The sequence below is a fragment of the Taudactylus pleione genome, unplaced genomic scaffold, assembly GCF_031769625.1.
Source record: "Taudactylus pleione unplaced genomic scaffold, aTauple2 ptg001357l, whole genome shotgun sequence".
Classification (NCBI taxonomy): Eukaryota; Metazoa; Chordata; class Amphibia; order Anura; family Myobatrachidae; genus Taudactylus; species Taudactylus pleione.
The window spans coordinates 206458-223863 of NW_028285757.1; the positions used below are offsets into that span (position 1 = coordinate 206458).

General features: G+C 43.0%; 1 protein-coding gene across 1 annotated transcript in view; it reads right to left on the bottom strand.

The window, feature by feature from the left end:
* The window catches only part of LOC148443004 (complement C3-like), a 124351-nt gene that overhangs the window by 36879 nt on the left and 70066 nt on the right, over window positions 1-17406 (bottom strand). The window contains exons 25-27 of the mRNA XM_088463399.1: window positions 10151-10226; window positions 7747-7906; window positions 5744-5845 (exon numbers count right to left, since the gene is read on the bottom strand). Coding sequence (XP_088319525.1) covers window positions 5744-5845; window positions 7747-7906; window positions 10151-10226 — 338 coding nt within the window. The remainder of the gene's footprint in view (window positions 1-5743; window positions 5846-7746; window positions 7907-10150; window positions 10227-17406) is intronic.

Genomic DNA, 17406 nt, shown 5'->3' on the forward strand with positions numbered 1-17406 from the left:
GGTTACAGCACCCTTTAACGGTCTAGCCAGCCGGCCCTTTACTTATGACACAGGCGCACGCTTGGCACTACTTTGTTGATGCACGTGCGGCTACTGCGCACACAATTCACAAACACAGAAAATATTTTTTTTTTTGGTTTGGACTGGAGTGTACTTTGGGGGTTACAGCACCCTTTAACGGTCAAGCCAGCCGGCCCTTTACTTATGACACAGGCGCACGCTTGGCACTACTTTGTTGATGCACGTGCGGCTACTGCGCACACAATTCACAAACACAGAAAATAATTTTTTTTTTGGTTTGGACTGGACTGTACTTTCGGGGGTTACAGCACCCTTTAACGGTCAAGCCAGCCGGCCCTTTACTTATGACACAGGCGCACGCTTGGCACTACTTTGTTGATGCACGTGCGGCTACTGCGCACACAATTCACAAACACAGAAAATAATTTTTTTTTTGGTTTGGACTGGAGTGTACTTTGTTGGTTACAGAACCCTTTAACGGTCAAGGCAGCCGGCCCTTTACTTATGACACAGGCGCACGCTTGGCATTACTTTGTTGATGCACGTGCGGCTACTGCGCACACAATTCACAAACACAGAAAATAATTTTTTTTTTTGTTTGGACTGGAGTGTACTTTCGGGGGTTACAGCACCCTTTAACGGTCAAGCCAGCCGGCCCTTTACTTATGACAGAGGCGCACGCTTGGCACTACTTTGTTGATGCACGTGCGGCTACTGCGCACACAATTCACAAACACAGAAAATAATTTTTTTTTTGGTTTGGACTGGAGTGTACTTTGGGGGTTACAGCTCCCTTTAACGGTCAAGCCAGCCGGCCCTTTACTTATGACACAGGCGCACGCTTGGCACTACTTTGTTGATGCACATGCGGCTACTGCGCACACAATTCACAAACACAGAAAATAATTTTTTTTTTGGTTTGGACTGGAGCGTACTTTCGGGGGTTACAGCACCCTTAACGGTCAAGCCAGCCGGCCCTTTACTTATGACACAGGTGCACGCTTGGCACTACTTTGTTGATGCACGTGCGGCTACTGCGCACACAATTCACAAACACAGAAAATATATTATTTTTTTAGCACTTGGGGGGAGCACCCCTGATGGACAGAGCACCCCCTGGACAACACTACAGCACCCCTTTAGGACTGGGACACTGCACAGGACTTTGGAGTGGACACAGCCCCTATGGAGAACTGACTGCACAACACAGTCCAGCCAGCCCCTATGGACTTTGAAGTAGTGGACACAGCCCCTATTAACAACAGCAGCACAGCACAACACAGCCAGCCCCTATGGACTTTGAAGTAGTGGACAACAGCAGCACAGCGCAGCACAGCACAACACTACTCTGCACTACACTACACAGCCCAGCCAGCCCTAACTCCCACCCTCCCTCTTCACTGTCCACAGCCGAGTGAGAAAATGGCGCCGACGCGGGTACCTTATATTGGATCCAAAACCCGCGAGACTCGGAAGGCGGGATGATGACGTTTTGCCTCGATTTCAGATCCGAGTCAGGCGGGAAAAGTCGAGCCTGATTCGGATCGGACTCGGATCGGGGGGGCTCGGGGGGGTTCGGATTTCAGAAATCCGAACCCGCTCACCCCTAATATATATATATATATGTATATATATATATATATATATATATAGAAATTTAAATTTATGTTTGTATATACTAATATACTATGGAGTATATTTACTAAAGTGCAGGTTTTTAGAAGTGGAGATGTTGCCCATAGCAACCAATGTCCTTGTTGTTAGTGGAGAGAGCACAGCAACAGCATTTGTGGTTAGTGTTAGATTGGAATCGGTGCTATGGAGTTAGGGAGGGGGCCTGGCACTAGACATTAAGGTTATAAGCTGGGGTGACTAAGCTGTTGCTTTGTAATGGATAGTTCCAGTTTGCACTTGACGTGGACCGGAAGTGACTAACAGATAATGTAGAATACTGGTGAGCCAAGACATGCCATTGATTATGTTACTGGAATTATACTTTGAGGTAAAAAAATTATAATATGGCACTTTAACTTATTAGAAGAATGTTAAGGATGTCTCTGTTATCTAAATAATATTAGTATGATGTAACTACTGGTTGTGTCCCATGTGAGTATGATTGTAAAGTATTTACCAATGGTATATAAGAGGGGTAGGATGCACTAGGACAGAGGTTCTCAAGCTCTGTCCTCATGACCCCAAACAGTGCATGTTTTCCATGTCTCCTCACAGAATCACAAGTGAAATAATTAGCTCCACCTGTGGATCTTTTAAAATGTGTCAGTGAGTAATGAATACACCTGTGCAACTGCTGGGGGACCTGCAAAACGTGACAAGTGTGGGGTCCTGAGGACTGAGTTTGAGAATTACTGCACTAGGAGATATGCTGCTGTCTTGTCCTGTTTTATGAGTGTCTGTCCTGAGGAAAGTCACACTTAGTTACCGAAACGTTGACCTAATTATGGATAATTTTATACTGTGAGTAATAATCTTTTCATTTGGGATTGTTCAATGTGCTGCTTACACGGGGGCACTATGAGTTTGCACCCCAGGCATTTCATCTGGTGAATTGTTTTCTAGTGAGAGTGCCATTTACTGAGGAATATAATAACAAAAGCTGTAAATGGATTCTTTTTTGATGATGCACCAATGTGATTATATATATTAAAATAGATTTTTTGCAAAAGTGATTTTGGATGCTATTAATAATCACAATGCAGCGACTGGACTAACATCTGCATCGTTCCCTATATTTTGGAATAAATTTTACTAATTTTTAGACCATCACAAAATGTGGAGAAAATTAAAATTCAAAGAATGTATTAATAATAAACCAAAAGGTATTGTTGATGAGAAAAAATTCTGTAAAAGACCCAGAAATTTTAACCCCCTCCAAAAATGCAAGTTTAAAAACATTCTTAACAATGGTGGATTGTGAAGTTGTAGAAGTTGACAAAAAAATGTGAAGTATTTTGATAATCTCAATATCAATGAAAAAAACACCCTTATTTCATTGTGTAAAATCTGTCCATTGTAATCAGAAAGGCAGGGAAGGGAGGAGCAATTGTCCTCCAAGATGCTTCTGCCTATGACCTAGAAATTAAATCACAGCCTAGAAATTAAAACACAACTCAAGGAACCCATGACATATATGAAGGTAGATTTCAACCCAGTTCCTAGGATTAAAAAATAAGTTTACCAATTAATAGCCAAAGCAGTGAGCAGACAATGGATCAATGAGATACTGGCAACATTTTTAACAGTTGATCATCTGGTTTACACCGTTATCTATACATTACCAAAAGAGCATAAGACACTAGTGGGCCCACCAGGTAGGCCAATAATATTGGCCCGGGGTTCTATTCTGCAGCTGGTTGCTCATCTACTTGATTTTTATCTGCAGCCATGCGTAAAAGGGACCAACAGTTACATTAGGGTCACTAGCGACTTTTTGAAGGTCTATTGTCAGTAAACAACTTACCTAATGGTGCTTTTTTTAGCAACCATGGATGTCTGCTTCCTATACATGATTATATCACACAAGTAGGGAATACATGCAGTTTGGTAGTCCCTAATTAAAAGGTCCTTATGATGATCAACCAATAGAATTTGTTTTATTGTTATTGCAGTAAGTACTGGAGATGAACCATTTTTTCTATAAATTTTTTTTGTACACCTACAGTAACGGAATGGCCATGGGTCCAATTTGGCACTGGCATATCCCAACTTGTATATGGACAATTATGTAATGTGTCTTATCATGCCATTGTTTGCACAAAGTACAAGTGCTTTATTGATGATGTTTTCATTATTTGGAACAACGATGAGGAATCTTTTCAAGAGATGGTTGCATTGGTGAATGGATTTGATAGCCCTGTACATTTCAAACCCAAACACACGGGGTAGAATTCTGGACTAGAATCTCCATAAGTATGTTGTGATGCGCTCTTCCCAGAATGCTGGTTGTGATGCCCATGGCCTGCAACCAGGTAAATGTAATTACCTTTTTCAAGAGCATGTTTTGGTGAATTTTTGCAAGCATTTTTTCCATAGATTTATTTTGCACACTATACTACGTAGATAGATGCCTCTAGGTGCCAGATTTTTTTTGTAAACATGTTTGTATATGGTGATATATTGTGTTTTATGTTTTTTTATGTGGGGATTGGTCTCCTACATAGCACTTAGATTAATGATATAATGAGATATATCTTGAATTTGCTATATTGCTTACAATATGGTGTTGCAATATAATAACCAGGGGGTCTATCTATCTTCCTATGGTCTAGGTATGTATCAAATTAACATTCACATGAATGATTGGAGACAAGTAAAACACTGCCAGAAGCATCACACTTTATTCACTGGCTTGTTTTATTCCCACAGTACTTACTGCTGTCATATCTTCACTAGGTAAGTGTTGAAAACATACCTGGCCACTAACAAGATGCAATAGAAAATGGGATTCAGGTGACCTTCTTTCATAGTTCCAGCTCCAACACTTGCATGCCCAAAATAAGCATGTTTGGCATTAGACTGGGGGCTATCATGGGCATTTTTGCCAGCTTGTGGTAATACAGCTTTTTTCGGCAATAGACTGGGGTTATCATGGGCATTTTTACCAGCTTGTGGTGATGCAGATCAAGGAACTGTATCATAACATAGCACTCCCATCCCATGTAACAGTAGCTCTTCAGTTGGTTTATAACAGATGGGACAGCTTTCATTGATCTCCAAGATTGATGAGTTTTGGCCACCCAATATCTTGTCATGGTTGATGTTTTTTTTCCTCCTTGATACACTGTCAGTAGGTACTCACCATGGATTACCTTGAGCACAAGCCTTGCCATATTGGAAATGATCATCTAACCACAACAATTTGGTACTTATCAAAACCAGTCAGACATTTATTCCTGCCCATATCTCCTTCATTCAGCAAGTCAACTATGAGTATCTAATGCCTAATCTTACAGTCTAATATATGCCTGACATTGACATGTGTCGATGTTACGTGATAGTCAACGTCATTCATTTCATATGGCAGTGATCATAATGTTTTGGCTTATGGGTGTACAATGTGGATGATATTACATTTCATTTTTTATGTTCCTGCTTTACATTTATAATGATGAGAACTACTGAGACCCCCCCCCTTAAAAAATGGTAGACCAAAGGCTGGGTACATATTTAACAAAGTGTACCCAGCTGACCTAACATGCGAAGGGGTCCGGCGGTAGTCCCAGCATCAACAAGTGCATACACACTTGCCGATGTCGGGAGCGACAGCGTGGCAGTGGGTGCCATGTTGCATTCGGTAGCATGGTCCTTGCTGACGATGTCACCTGTTGGACCTGCATGCAGGTCTGATGGGCAATGTTGCTGCTGATGTGTGGGAACGCGCATAGTCAGTGACATTGAGGGTACTCACTAGACGATGTGCCCAATATGTCAACCGATCTCAGCTGGATTGGATGACATATCGTCTAGTGTGTACCCACCATAAGATTAGAGGCATTGTGCTACATGGTATTTGTGAACTGTTTTAGACATATACTTGATTCTACCTTGGATACAGTATATGATGGTCTGGGCTTTCCACAACCACAGCTCAGTGCTAATACAGCAGGAGGAAACAGAAGAGATAAACAAGAGGTGGCTCTATTAGCGCAATGGCTGCTTAATGGGCTGAAAAATTGTTCAGGTGTTAAATAGTTCAGGCACTTACATTAACATGTCCCTTACAGAAATCCTCACTTTCCAGCATAGCGATGAGGACGAAGGCAGTGAGTGTGGCATCCAACTCTACAGCACCCTTTGTTATTCCTCCCTGTGTAAAGCAGAAATACAGAGAACATACATTTATCTTTGTATCAGTACTAGATGGAGATATGAGATTGCAGAACATACAGGGGCTGACGCAGAGTGAGACCTGTGACATGTATAGTGTAGAGTCACATGATTTCAGCACGCACCCACTTGTGCATGGGTTTGTGTGACAAAGGAAGGAAGTGTTAGACATGGGCAGATTGCAATAAGGATGTACTCACATAACTGCTTATACATGTAGGCTGTTACCTAACAGTGACTCATAAATGCCTATGGAAGCCATATACTTTGCAGGTGTAACAGACACAATGATGATGATAATGATGGCAGCCAACACATGCAAACCACTTCTCATTGGCTGATTGCGATTGCGACACTAATACCGACAGGTGCTTTGGTCATTGCTCATTCACTTATTATTCTTCTGTGCAGAATTTGTATAATAAATAGAAATGTTCCCACTGTATAAGAAAGGGATTTTTTTTTTAATCCTCTTAGGGAATGTATATTTTGCAAGACTGGTCCCAGATTGTATGTATACTTTCCATGTGTACACTATTGCAGCTATTACACCTGTGATAGGCGGTGCCATACAATCCAGCTCTGCATCAGGCACATAGTGTGCATGTTGTGTGACATAGAAATACTACTAAGTAGGATAAAGTAATTAGTACTAACAAGGTAATATACAGTACTATGTAAGTTATTATCACATATAGCAACATGACTTCCAGATAAAATTTGACAAAAATATAAATGAAGTAAAATATGTCGGCATACACTTAAGCTGCAATCAGGCAATGAGTATATATATATATATATATATATATATATATATAAATATATAGCATTACACCCCATTCTGGTTCCCTAATTTCCTTTGTTAACTGCTTTTAATGATAAGGGTGTGAATCAGTGATGTACTATAGTACTATATCTATCATGGGTGCAAGTTGCGCTGTGCATATGGGCCAATGGGTTCTTCGGGACCCCTAGCCACACCCCTTGCATTCAGGACTGATCAATGTGCCAAGAGACTGCCCCTGTGGCACGTTTCCCTCCCTCTCTATACACATCTGGCAGCGCCATCTTTCCAGTTGATGTAATCAGACAGATGGCTTTGGACAGAAGCCAAAAAGCTAAAAAAAACTCTGGCACTATGCTGAGTCTTTACTGTCTTCCGCACCACAGGTACAGTAGAGCTGCATGGTGGGTATTCACTTTATGGTGCCCTGTGCCAGAGAAAGCATTGGCGCTCCCTCCCCCCAAATTTTTTAAATAGGGACATGAGATAGTGCACCTGAAAAATGGCCAGGGCCTCAAGTGGAAGGGCCAGGGAAGAGATAGGGGAAGCTAGGAGATACTGGGGATAAAAGAAGAGGAAGCTACAAGTGAGAATGATGATAAACAGGAACATTTTCAGGCCCAAACAGATCCCCCTACCCTGCGGTACCCTGTGCCATGGGACAGGTCACACCACCCTAGTTACGGCTCTTTGTATTTATGCTGCATGCTGCCTCTCCCCCCAGCTTTTAAAGCATCACTATTTTAGAGACCTTATTGTATTCAAATTCCACCTTTAGCTGGTCCAATACATCTTCCTTTTCATAATGGGTGGGCATAAAATGGTTTATGGCCAATTAGATATGGACTGATTTGTTGTCTTTTTGTATGATTATATTAGTGGGGAAAGTGAATGATGGGACAGTGTCATAATAAGAGATAAGGAATCAGACCAGCAGGAAGCCACAGACTCAGAGATACATACAAGCAGGAGCAGTAATAATACATTGATACCTGGAAAACTCTAGTGCCAAATGCATCTTGTATAAATGAGGTTCATACATATACCCAACTTGTGTTTTTTAAGGAAAGCTTTAGCCACAATGTGCATGTGCATACCACCATCTCCTGATGATAGACGGGGGAATTCTCCTGGAATAACCCATCCGGCTTTTGCTTATTCAGTATCAGCCACTTGAGAGGATCGCAGACTTCACTTCTGCTAATGTCGGTGAGTTTTGCAGCCAAGGCGAACACCTTCACTACATAAGCTGTGAGCCTAAGGAGAAGGTGCCACAGTGTAAAGAGACAGCATTATACTGCTACTGGGCAGGAGAGGAGTCATAGTACACAGAGGAAGAACTAAATAAGAAGGAAGAGCAGTAATTACATTGAGCAGCGTCAACGGAGTCACTGTGAGGGGAGATGGGAGTTAGTCTTAGCACAGTAATAGGGGGAAGTGTATCAAGTCTTCTAAAGAGCAGAGAAGTGGACCAGTTGCCCATACTGTAACAACTAATCAGCTTCTATTTAGCATTTATCAAGTACATACTGTCTTATAAAATGATAGGAAGAAGCTGATTGGATGATATGGGTAACGTCTCGAATGTTCCATATTGCCACTCTTTAGATGTTTGAAACATATCACCCATAGTCACTAGTGACAGACAGTGCCAACATGTTTGACTTTTTTTTGTGTATTCGCTCCTTCTGAACACATGTTTGTAGCTGTCTATGGGCCTGATTCAGACCCACTCGCGAGCGGCTGTCCGCTCGCAAGTGGGTCGATGTTATGGACTGAGCATGCGCACGACGGAGGGAGCTCCGTCGTGCGCATGCGCCAGACGCAATGAGCGAAGGAAAGTCCTTCGCTCGTTGTGTCCGATCAAAGGGGGCGTGCTGTCAATGTTGATTGACAGCACGCCCCCTTTGGTGGGCGTGCCGGGGGCGTGCCTCCCTGACGGGGGCGTTCCCACGGGAACGCCTCCCGTCAGAAGCCGGCCCACTGACATCACTAGTGATGTCAGTGGGAGTGATTTTGGCTCTGATAGAGCCAAAATCACTCCGGAGCTTGCGGTTGAAAACCTCAACCGCAGGCTCCGGCTCGCAATTTCGATGGTCGCGATGGTCTCGACCATCGCGGCCATCACAAAGCACGCTCGTATAGCCTGTGGGTGGTGACCCACAGCTATACGAGCGTCCAGGAGGACGCTCCATGAAAATGGAGCCCGGCCCTCATTCAGAGCGTGCGGCTCTGAATGAGGGCCTATATGTTTCATGTCTCATATCTCAGTATTGACAATTTATTTTTGATTCATTTATGTGTCCCAATAAATGACCATTATGTTGCTATGAAAGTTAAATATCATAAAAACAACATATAGATATAACAAAATACATCTGGCGTACTTAGGGCCTGATTTAGATGTGGGCGAAAACGCCATCTCAGCTGTGATCTCTCAATTGTGAAAATATGCTAATGACTCACTAGCTTAGCGACGCCCACTGAAAGCATCTCCCATCCGCCGCTCATACACAAAAGCAGAGACATCAGAAATATTGAAGGCAGATCAGGTGGCACTTCAGTTGTAACCAAGAGTGGCTTACATCACTAGCCACATGTGATCATATAATGATCAGAACAAGGGCGTTTTAAGAGAGGAGGGGGCCAGTGTACAGTCTCCGTTTGGGCCCCCTCCTCTCTGTCAGCGGCAATAAACTCTGTCGATTCAGGTCTCCGGGAAAATGGCGCGTGCACCAACTTTCCCGGGGGACATCTTTTCTGTGCATGCGCAGATCACTGGAAAAATGGCCGCCACCATTTTCCCAGTTAGTGTTTGCTGCTCTGCAGCGCCGGTCCGGCACTGCGGAGCAGCACATCGGGATCGGCGGAGAGGTAAATCTGCTTACCTATGGGTGTGCAGGGTGTGCGGTGTGGGCCCCCCTGGACCCAGGGGCCTGTGTGCACCGCACACCTTGCACCGATTATAAAGATGTCTATGGATAAAAGGGAAGAGTTTCTTATGTGAATATTTATTTGTTGTGATTACTCCAGATGTTATACATTTTCAACACATTTTTAACTTATAAATAGTGTCTTGACATTCTATTTCTCCCATACCAATCAAAAATATTATTTTGTAATTGATTTAACAGTTGTGTGTTGCTAAAGACCACAAACAGGAGAGCTTGTGCACTTGTATAAGCATACATAATGTACTGGCCACACATGGGAATACAGATGTCCACTATAAATTAGGGAGGGGCGGTAGCATCATTGCCACAAAGATTTGCTTAGTAAATAACTCTGGCTGCCAGCATGAGGAGAACCCGTCATGAACATGGAATGAGCTGAATATAATAAAGCACAATTATAAAGGGAATGATTACTTGAAAGAGCTGGGAATGACGATACCAGAATACATGGGAGTGATACGGATTAAGGCAAGCAGAGAATAGATTGAAAGAAATATAACACCATTTAATTATTGTGCAGAGATGATATAGGCCTATAGTATATTACCATGTGCTGGATGGATGATTGATCCAAGCTCCATATGAAGCGTCAGGTTTACAAAATGCCTTCTGTGCAGCTATACCTATTTAAAAAGCAAAGTAAAAATATTGGCACTCTGAATGTAATAGAGACGCTGGTGATTACTTATAAACTGGAAATAGGTTGTATTCTTCTTATCTCACTTGTATGTGCGTGTGAGATCATGTGTGTGTATATATATATATATATATATATATATATATATATATACACACACACACAGTATATATATATACATATATATATATATATACACACATATATATATATATATAATACAGTCAGGTCCATAAATATTGGGACATTGACAGAATTTTCATATTTTGGCCTCTATTCACAAGATGTGATTTAACTGCAGACTTTCAGATTTAGTTTGAGGGTAATTACATCCAAATCAGGTGAACGGTGTAGGAATTACAATGGTTTCTATATGTGCCTCCCACTTTTTAAGGGGCCAAACGTAATGGGACAAACTAAACAATCCTAAATCTAAACTTTCACTTTTTAATACTTTGTTGCAAATCCTTTGCAGGCAATTACAGCCTGAAGTCTGGAACGCATAGACATCACCAGACGCTGGGTTTCATCCCTGGTGATGCTCTGCCAGGCCTCTACTGCAAATGTCTTCAGTTCCTGCTTGTTCTTGGGGCATTTTCCCTTCAGTTTTGTCTTCATCAAGTGAAATGCATGCTCAATCGGATTCAGGTCAGGGGATTGACTTGGCCATTGCATAACATTCCACTTTTTAGCCTTAAAAAACTCTTTGGTTGGTTTTGCAGTATGCTTCGGGTCATTGTCCATCTGCACTGTGAAGCGCCGTCCAATGAATTCTGAAGCATTTGACTGAATATGAGCATATAATATTGCCCGAAACACTTCAGAATTAATTCTGCTGCTTTTGTCAGCAGTCACATCATCAATAAATACAAGGGAACAAGTTCCATTGGCAGCCATACATGCCCACGCCATGCTTCAATGATGAGGTGGTATGTTTTGGATCATGAGCAGTTCCTTTCCTTCTCCATACTCCTCTCTTCCCATCACTCTGGTACAAGTTGATCTTTGTCTCATCTGTCCATAGGATGTTGTTCCAGAACTGTAATGGCTTTTTTAGATGTTGTTTGGCAAACTCTAATCTGGTCTTCCTGTTTTTGTGGCTCACCAATGGTTTGATCTTGTGGTGAACCCTTTATATTCACTCTTGTGAAGTCTTCTCTTGATTGTTGACTTTCACACATATACATCTACCTCCTGGAGAGTGTTCTTGATTTGCCCAGCTGTTGTGAAGGGGTTTTTCTTCACCAGGGAAATAATTATTTTGTCATCCACCACAGATGTTTTCCGTGGTCTTCCGGGTCTTTTGGTGTTGCTGAGCTCTCCGGTGCGTTCTTTCTTTTTAAGAATGTTCCAAACAGTTGATTTGGCCACACCTAATGTTTTTGCTATCTCTCTGATGGGTTTGTTTTGATTTTTAAGCCTAATGATGGCTTGCTTCACTGATAGTGACAGCTCTTTGGATCTCATATTGAGAGTCGACAGCAACTGATTCCAAATGCAAATGTCACACCTAGAATCAACTCCAGACCTTTTACCTGCTTAATTGATAATGAAATAACGAGGGAATAGCCCACACCTGTCCATGAAATAGCTTTTGAGTTGATAGTCCCATTACTTCTGGCCCCTTAAAAAGTGGGAGGCACATATAGAAACCGTTGTAATTCCTACACCGTTCACCCGATTTGGATGTAATTACCCTCAAATTAAATCTGAAAGTCTGCAGTTAAAGCACATCTTGTTTGTTTCATTTCAAAACCATTGTGGTGGTGAATAGAGGCCAAAATCTGAAAATTCTGTCAATGTCCCAATATTTATGCACCTGACTGTACATACACACATATATATACACACATATATATATATATATATATACGACCAAAAGACTTAGCCAGGCGTGGGACGCACAATTAAACCTGGCTAGTTAGCTGCAACAGGATACATTGTTCCTTATTATTCGTCTTCGTCTTCCGGTCATTGGACCGCACACACAGTAGATTCCGAGCGTGCAGCCTCCGGCGGGACTATGCAGTCAGCCGAGAGACAGCATGGCACGGACAAAGGTGTGCAATCAGGTAAAGGTGGGAGATGTGAATGGGGGAGGTGACAAGCTTCCAGGTGAGTATTTGAGGCTGTTAAAGCCTCAGTATCAGAGCGCTGCCCTTGGAGGAAGGTGACTGTGAGCACCAAAACGACTGTCGTCGGGCTGCTGATTCTCAGTCAATATGCCAAACTGATAAGTATCGGTTGCTGTACTGATGCACTTTATTTGCACGTTTGCACTTTTTTGCTCTGGCTCCAAATGTTCATTATTGGCTGATGGATTACACAATATGTGGTTGTTTTTAAGATAAAATTTGTTTTTTGCATATAAAACAAGGTGTGCTGACCATCTTTTATGGACATTTTGGGATTATTCATGTGATATGATCATGCACTCGCTGTGGATTTCAACATTTGAGTGTGCAAGCTGTGTATATAGTGTATACACAGTACTGTGCAAAAGTTTTAGGCAGGTGTGTCAAAAAAGCTGCAAAGTAAGAATGCTTTCAAAATAGAAGTGTTAATATTTAATTTTTAGCAATTAACAAAATGCTAAATCAAATCAATATTTGATGTGACCACCCTTTGCCTTCGAAACAGAATAAATTCTTCTAGGTACACTTGCACATAGTTTTTGAAAGAACTTGGCAGGGAGCTTGTTCCAAACATCTTGGAGAACTAACCACAGATCTTCTGTGGATGTAGGCCATCTCAAATCCTTTGACTCTTAATGTAATCCCAAACAGACTGGATAATGTTGAGATCAGGGCTCTGTGGGGGCCATATCATCACTTCCAGGACTCCTTGTTCTTCTTTACACTGAAGATAGTTATTATTCTTATTATTATCATTTATTTATATGGCGCCACAAGTGTTCTGCAGCACCTTACAAAGTACATAAACAAATTGTAGACAAGCGACTTACAGAACAATACAATACAGGACCAGGACATGGATAATATATATTGCTACATTAACGACCATAACACTCAGATAAGCAACAGAGCATAAGCAACCAAGTGTTAGGTGCCCTAGTGGTGAGTAAGAAGTAGATGAAACTAAAGTAGAGAGAAGCACAAGAGGGTAGAGGGCCCTGCTCGTAAGAGCTTACATTCTAAAAGGTAGGGGAAGACAAACAGGTTCGACACAGATGGGGTAGATGGGGAGGAAGGAGCATGTTGCAGGGCATTAGAATGATAGCTGGAAGGCTTTGATGAAGTAGTGGGTCTTGAGAGCCCATTTGAAGGATTGCAAAGAGGTGGACAGTCTGATTCCAGTTCCAGAGGTGGGGAGCAGTGTGGGCAAAATCTTGGAGGCGGGAGTGGGAGGAAGTAATCAGCTGGTATGAAAGGTAGTGTGCATTTGTTGAATGAAGAGAGCAGAGTGAAGGGAGATGAGATCAGAGATGTATATGGGAGAAGATTGGGTGAGGGCTTTGTAAGCAAGCGTGAGAACCTTAAATTGGGTTCTAAAAGGGAAGGGGAGCCAGTGGAGGGCTTGTAGGAGAGGGGAGGCAGATGTAGAGCGTTTGGAGAGGCAGATAAGTCATGCAGCAGCATTAAGGATAGACTGGAGAGGAGAGAGATGGGATTTGGGGAGGCCAGATAGGAGGAGGTTAGTCCAATCTGGAGATGACCAGTGAGTGTATGAGGGTTTTAGTAGCATCCTGGGTGAGATAGGGTCTGGTCTTAGAAATATTATTGAGATGGAAACAACAGGACTGTGAAATATTCTGGATATGTGGTTTGAATGAGAGGGATGAGTCCAGGATAACACCAAGACAGCGCACCTTTGGACTAGATGAGATAGTTATTCAATCAATTGATAAAGAAATAGTGGGAAGTGAGGTTAGAGAGAGTGGGAAGATGATCAGCTCTGTCTTAGACATATTAAGTTTAAGAAATTGCTGGGACATCCAGGAAGAGATAGCAGAGAGACAGTTGGAGATATGAGTGAGAAGAGAGGGGGGGAGATTTGAGTATCATCAGCATAGAGATGATAATGGAGGTCAAAAGAGCTGATGAGTTCACCTAGAGAGAAAGTAGAGGGAGAATAGGAGAGGTCCAAGAACAGAACCTTGGGGAACACCTACTGTAAGAGGCTGTGGGGGCGAAGAGGAGTCATGAGAGGAAACTGAGAAAGATCGGTCAGAGAGGTAGGAGGACAGCCAGGAGAGGGCAGTGTCATGTAGACCAAGGGAGTGAAGGATTTGCAGCAGGAGAGGGTGGTCCACAGTGTCAAGAGCAGTAGATAGATCAAAGAGAATGAGAAGAGAGTAGTGGTCTTTGGATTTGGCAGCAAGGAGGTCATTGCTGACTTTCGTGAGGGCAGTTTCAGTGGAGTGGAGAGAACAGAAGCCGGACTGAATAGGGCCATGGAGGGAGTGGGAGGAAAGCAAAGTGGTAAGGCGGTTGTAGACAATCCGCTCAAGGAGTTTGGAGGCAAAAGAAATGAGAGAGATGGGTCGGTAGTTAGAAAGAAGGTTAGGATCAAGGGTAGGTTTTTTAAGAATGGGGGAGACAAGGGCATGCTTGAATGCAGAAGGAACAGTGCCTGCTGAGAGGGAGAGGTTAATGAGGTGGGCAAGATGGGAGCAGGCAGAAAGAGAGAGGAAGTGGAGGATGCGGGAGGGGATAGGATCAAGGGGGGAGGTGGAAGGGGAGGAGGACCAGATGAGGGCCATGACTTCCTCTCCAGATACAGGGGAGAAGGATGTTAAAGTTGGTAAAGTTGATGGGGAAGGGTGACCTGAGAAAGGAGGAGGTGGAGAGCTGGGGGACTGGTTGGATATGATGTCCTGATGTATGGAATCAATTTTAGATGTAAGGTAGGTAGCAAAGTCAAGGGCAGAGAGCAAGGAGAGGAGGGGAGGAGGGGTGGGCAAAGGAGGGAGTTGAAAGTGGTGAAGAGATGCTGGGGATTATAGGACTGAGAGGAGATGAGGATCTTGAAATATGACTGTTGAGAGAGGGAGAGAGCAGCATTATAGGATGAGAGCATAAATTTGAAATGGAGAAAATCTGCCTCACAGCGTGATCTTCTCCACTGTTGCTCGGCAGTTCGAGAACACTTTTTCAGGTATCTGGTGCATTTGGAATGCCAGGGTTGAGGAGTAGTTCTGCGAGTGTGAGTAGTGATTGCCAGAGCAACAGAGTCCAGAGAAGAAGTGAGGGAAGCATTGTATAGGGAAGTGGCTTTTTCAGGGCAGGAGAGAGAGAGGATAGGGGAGAAAAGTGAGTCAAGCAGGGAAGAAAAGTAAACTGTGTCAATAGCGTCAATGTTACGCTTAGTAATAATGGCTTTTGGAGGTAGAGAAGGAGAGAGGGACAGGTTAAAAGAGAGAAGGTTATGGTCAGAAAGTGGGAATAGGGAATTGGAGTGATCAGAAATATCACATCGGTGAGTGAAGACCAGATCAAGCAAAAGGCCACTCACATGGGAGGGTGGGGAGGTCCATTGGGAGAGACAAAGTGAAGATGTGAGGGTGAGGAGTTTGGAGGCAGAGAATTCTGTAGGGATAACAATTGGAATGTTGAAGTCACCTAGGATAATGGAGGGAAGGTCTGAGGAGAGAAAGCGAGGGAGCCAGGAAGCAAATTTGTCAAGGAACTTGGAGGGAGGGCCAGGGTGACAGTAAATGACAGCTAACTCGGAGGTGTACTGGGTGGAAGAGGCGTATAGCATGGACTTCAAATGTAGAGAATGTAAGGGATGGTTCAGAGGGAATGGGTTGGTATGAGTAATCAGGGGATTGAAGGACCCCAACACCACCACCATGGTGACCCGCAGGTTGTGGGGTGTGGGAAAAGGTGAGGCCCCCAGAGGAATGAGCTGCAGGAGAAGTGATGTCAGGGGGTAAAATCCAGGTTTCAGTAATGGCTAGGAGATTCAGGGAGGTGGAGATGAAAAGGTCATGGGTTGGGACCAGTTTGTTACAGACTGACCTGGCATTCCAGAGGGCACAGGATAGAGGGACAATTTGTTGAAGAGATTTGAATGAGATTAATAGGGTTGCTGTAGCATGGAGGTGAGATTAATTTGGGGGACCGAGATGAATAGAGTGCAGCGATGGTGTGGACTCCAGTGCTAGAAGGGGAGCCAGTAGAAGGTGGGCAGGAAGGGAGCTTAATGATATGTGTATGGATGTGGGGTGAAGTGACAGGGAGAGGGAGGTGGGAGGAGGGATTAGCAGTGAAGTAGTAGGACCCCGGTGGAGTATAAGAGAATGAAAGTGGAGTAATGGGAGAAGATGGGGAGGAAGGTAAACAGAGGAGAGGAGATAAGGGGAAGAGGAAGTGTAGGAGACAAGGGGGAAATGATAAAGGTGGAAGCAAGGGGAAGAAGAAAAGATTAGGTAGACACTGAGTGAAGGTGGGAGTTGAAGAAAACATGGTCATGGTAAGGATGATGTAAATAGGGGAAGAAAAAGTTGAAAGTAGGAATGAAGAAAGAATGTACGAGAGAGTGCAGATCTCCAGAAATGCAAGTAAGAGTACAATGTGGGAAAAGTGTGTCTGTAAAACAAAAGTTTATTATTGAGTATAATAAAAGTGGATATTTGGTGGAAGCAGACATTAAATAATAAAATAGACAGTGGTTGGAGCTAGATGATATAAGACTTAGAAAAAGAGCTAAGGTAAAAGTACATTATTATAGAGGTAAACTGACATTAACACAGATAAGTATGCATTAGGATTATATGTAAAGCACAGAGCCAGCACAAATAGTAGCAATGGAGGCACCAGGTTTATGTAGCCACCAAACAGGGAGTTCAGTCATGAAAGTCCTGGTTATATAGTCCACAGTTCTTAATGACATTGGCTGTATGTTTGGGGTCATTGTCCTGCTGCAGAATACATTTCTGTAGAGGCCAATCAGATGTCACCCTGATGGTACTGCATGATGGATAAGTACCTGCCTGTATTTCTCAGCATTGAGGACACCATTAATCCTGACCAAATTTCCTACTCCATTGCAGAAATGCAGACCCAAACTTGCAAAGAACCTCCACCATGCTTCACTGTTGCCTGCATATACTCCTTAGTGTACCACTCAACAGCCCTTCGGCGAACAATCTGCTTTCCATTACAATCACATAATTAAAATTTTGACTCATCAGTCAAGAG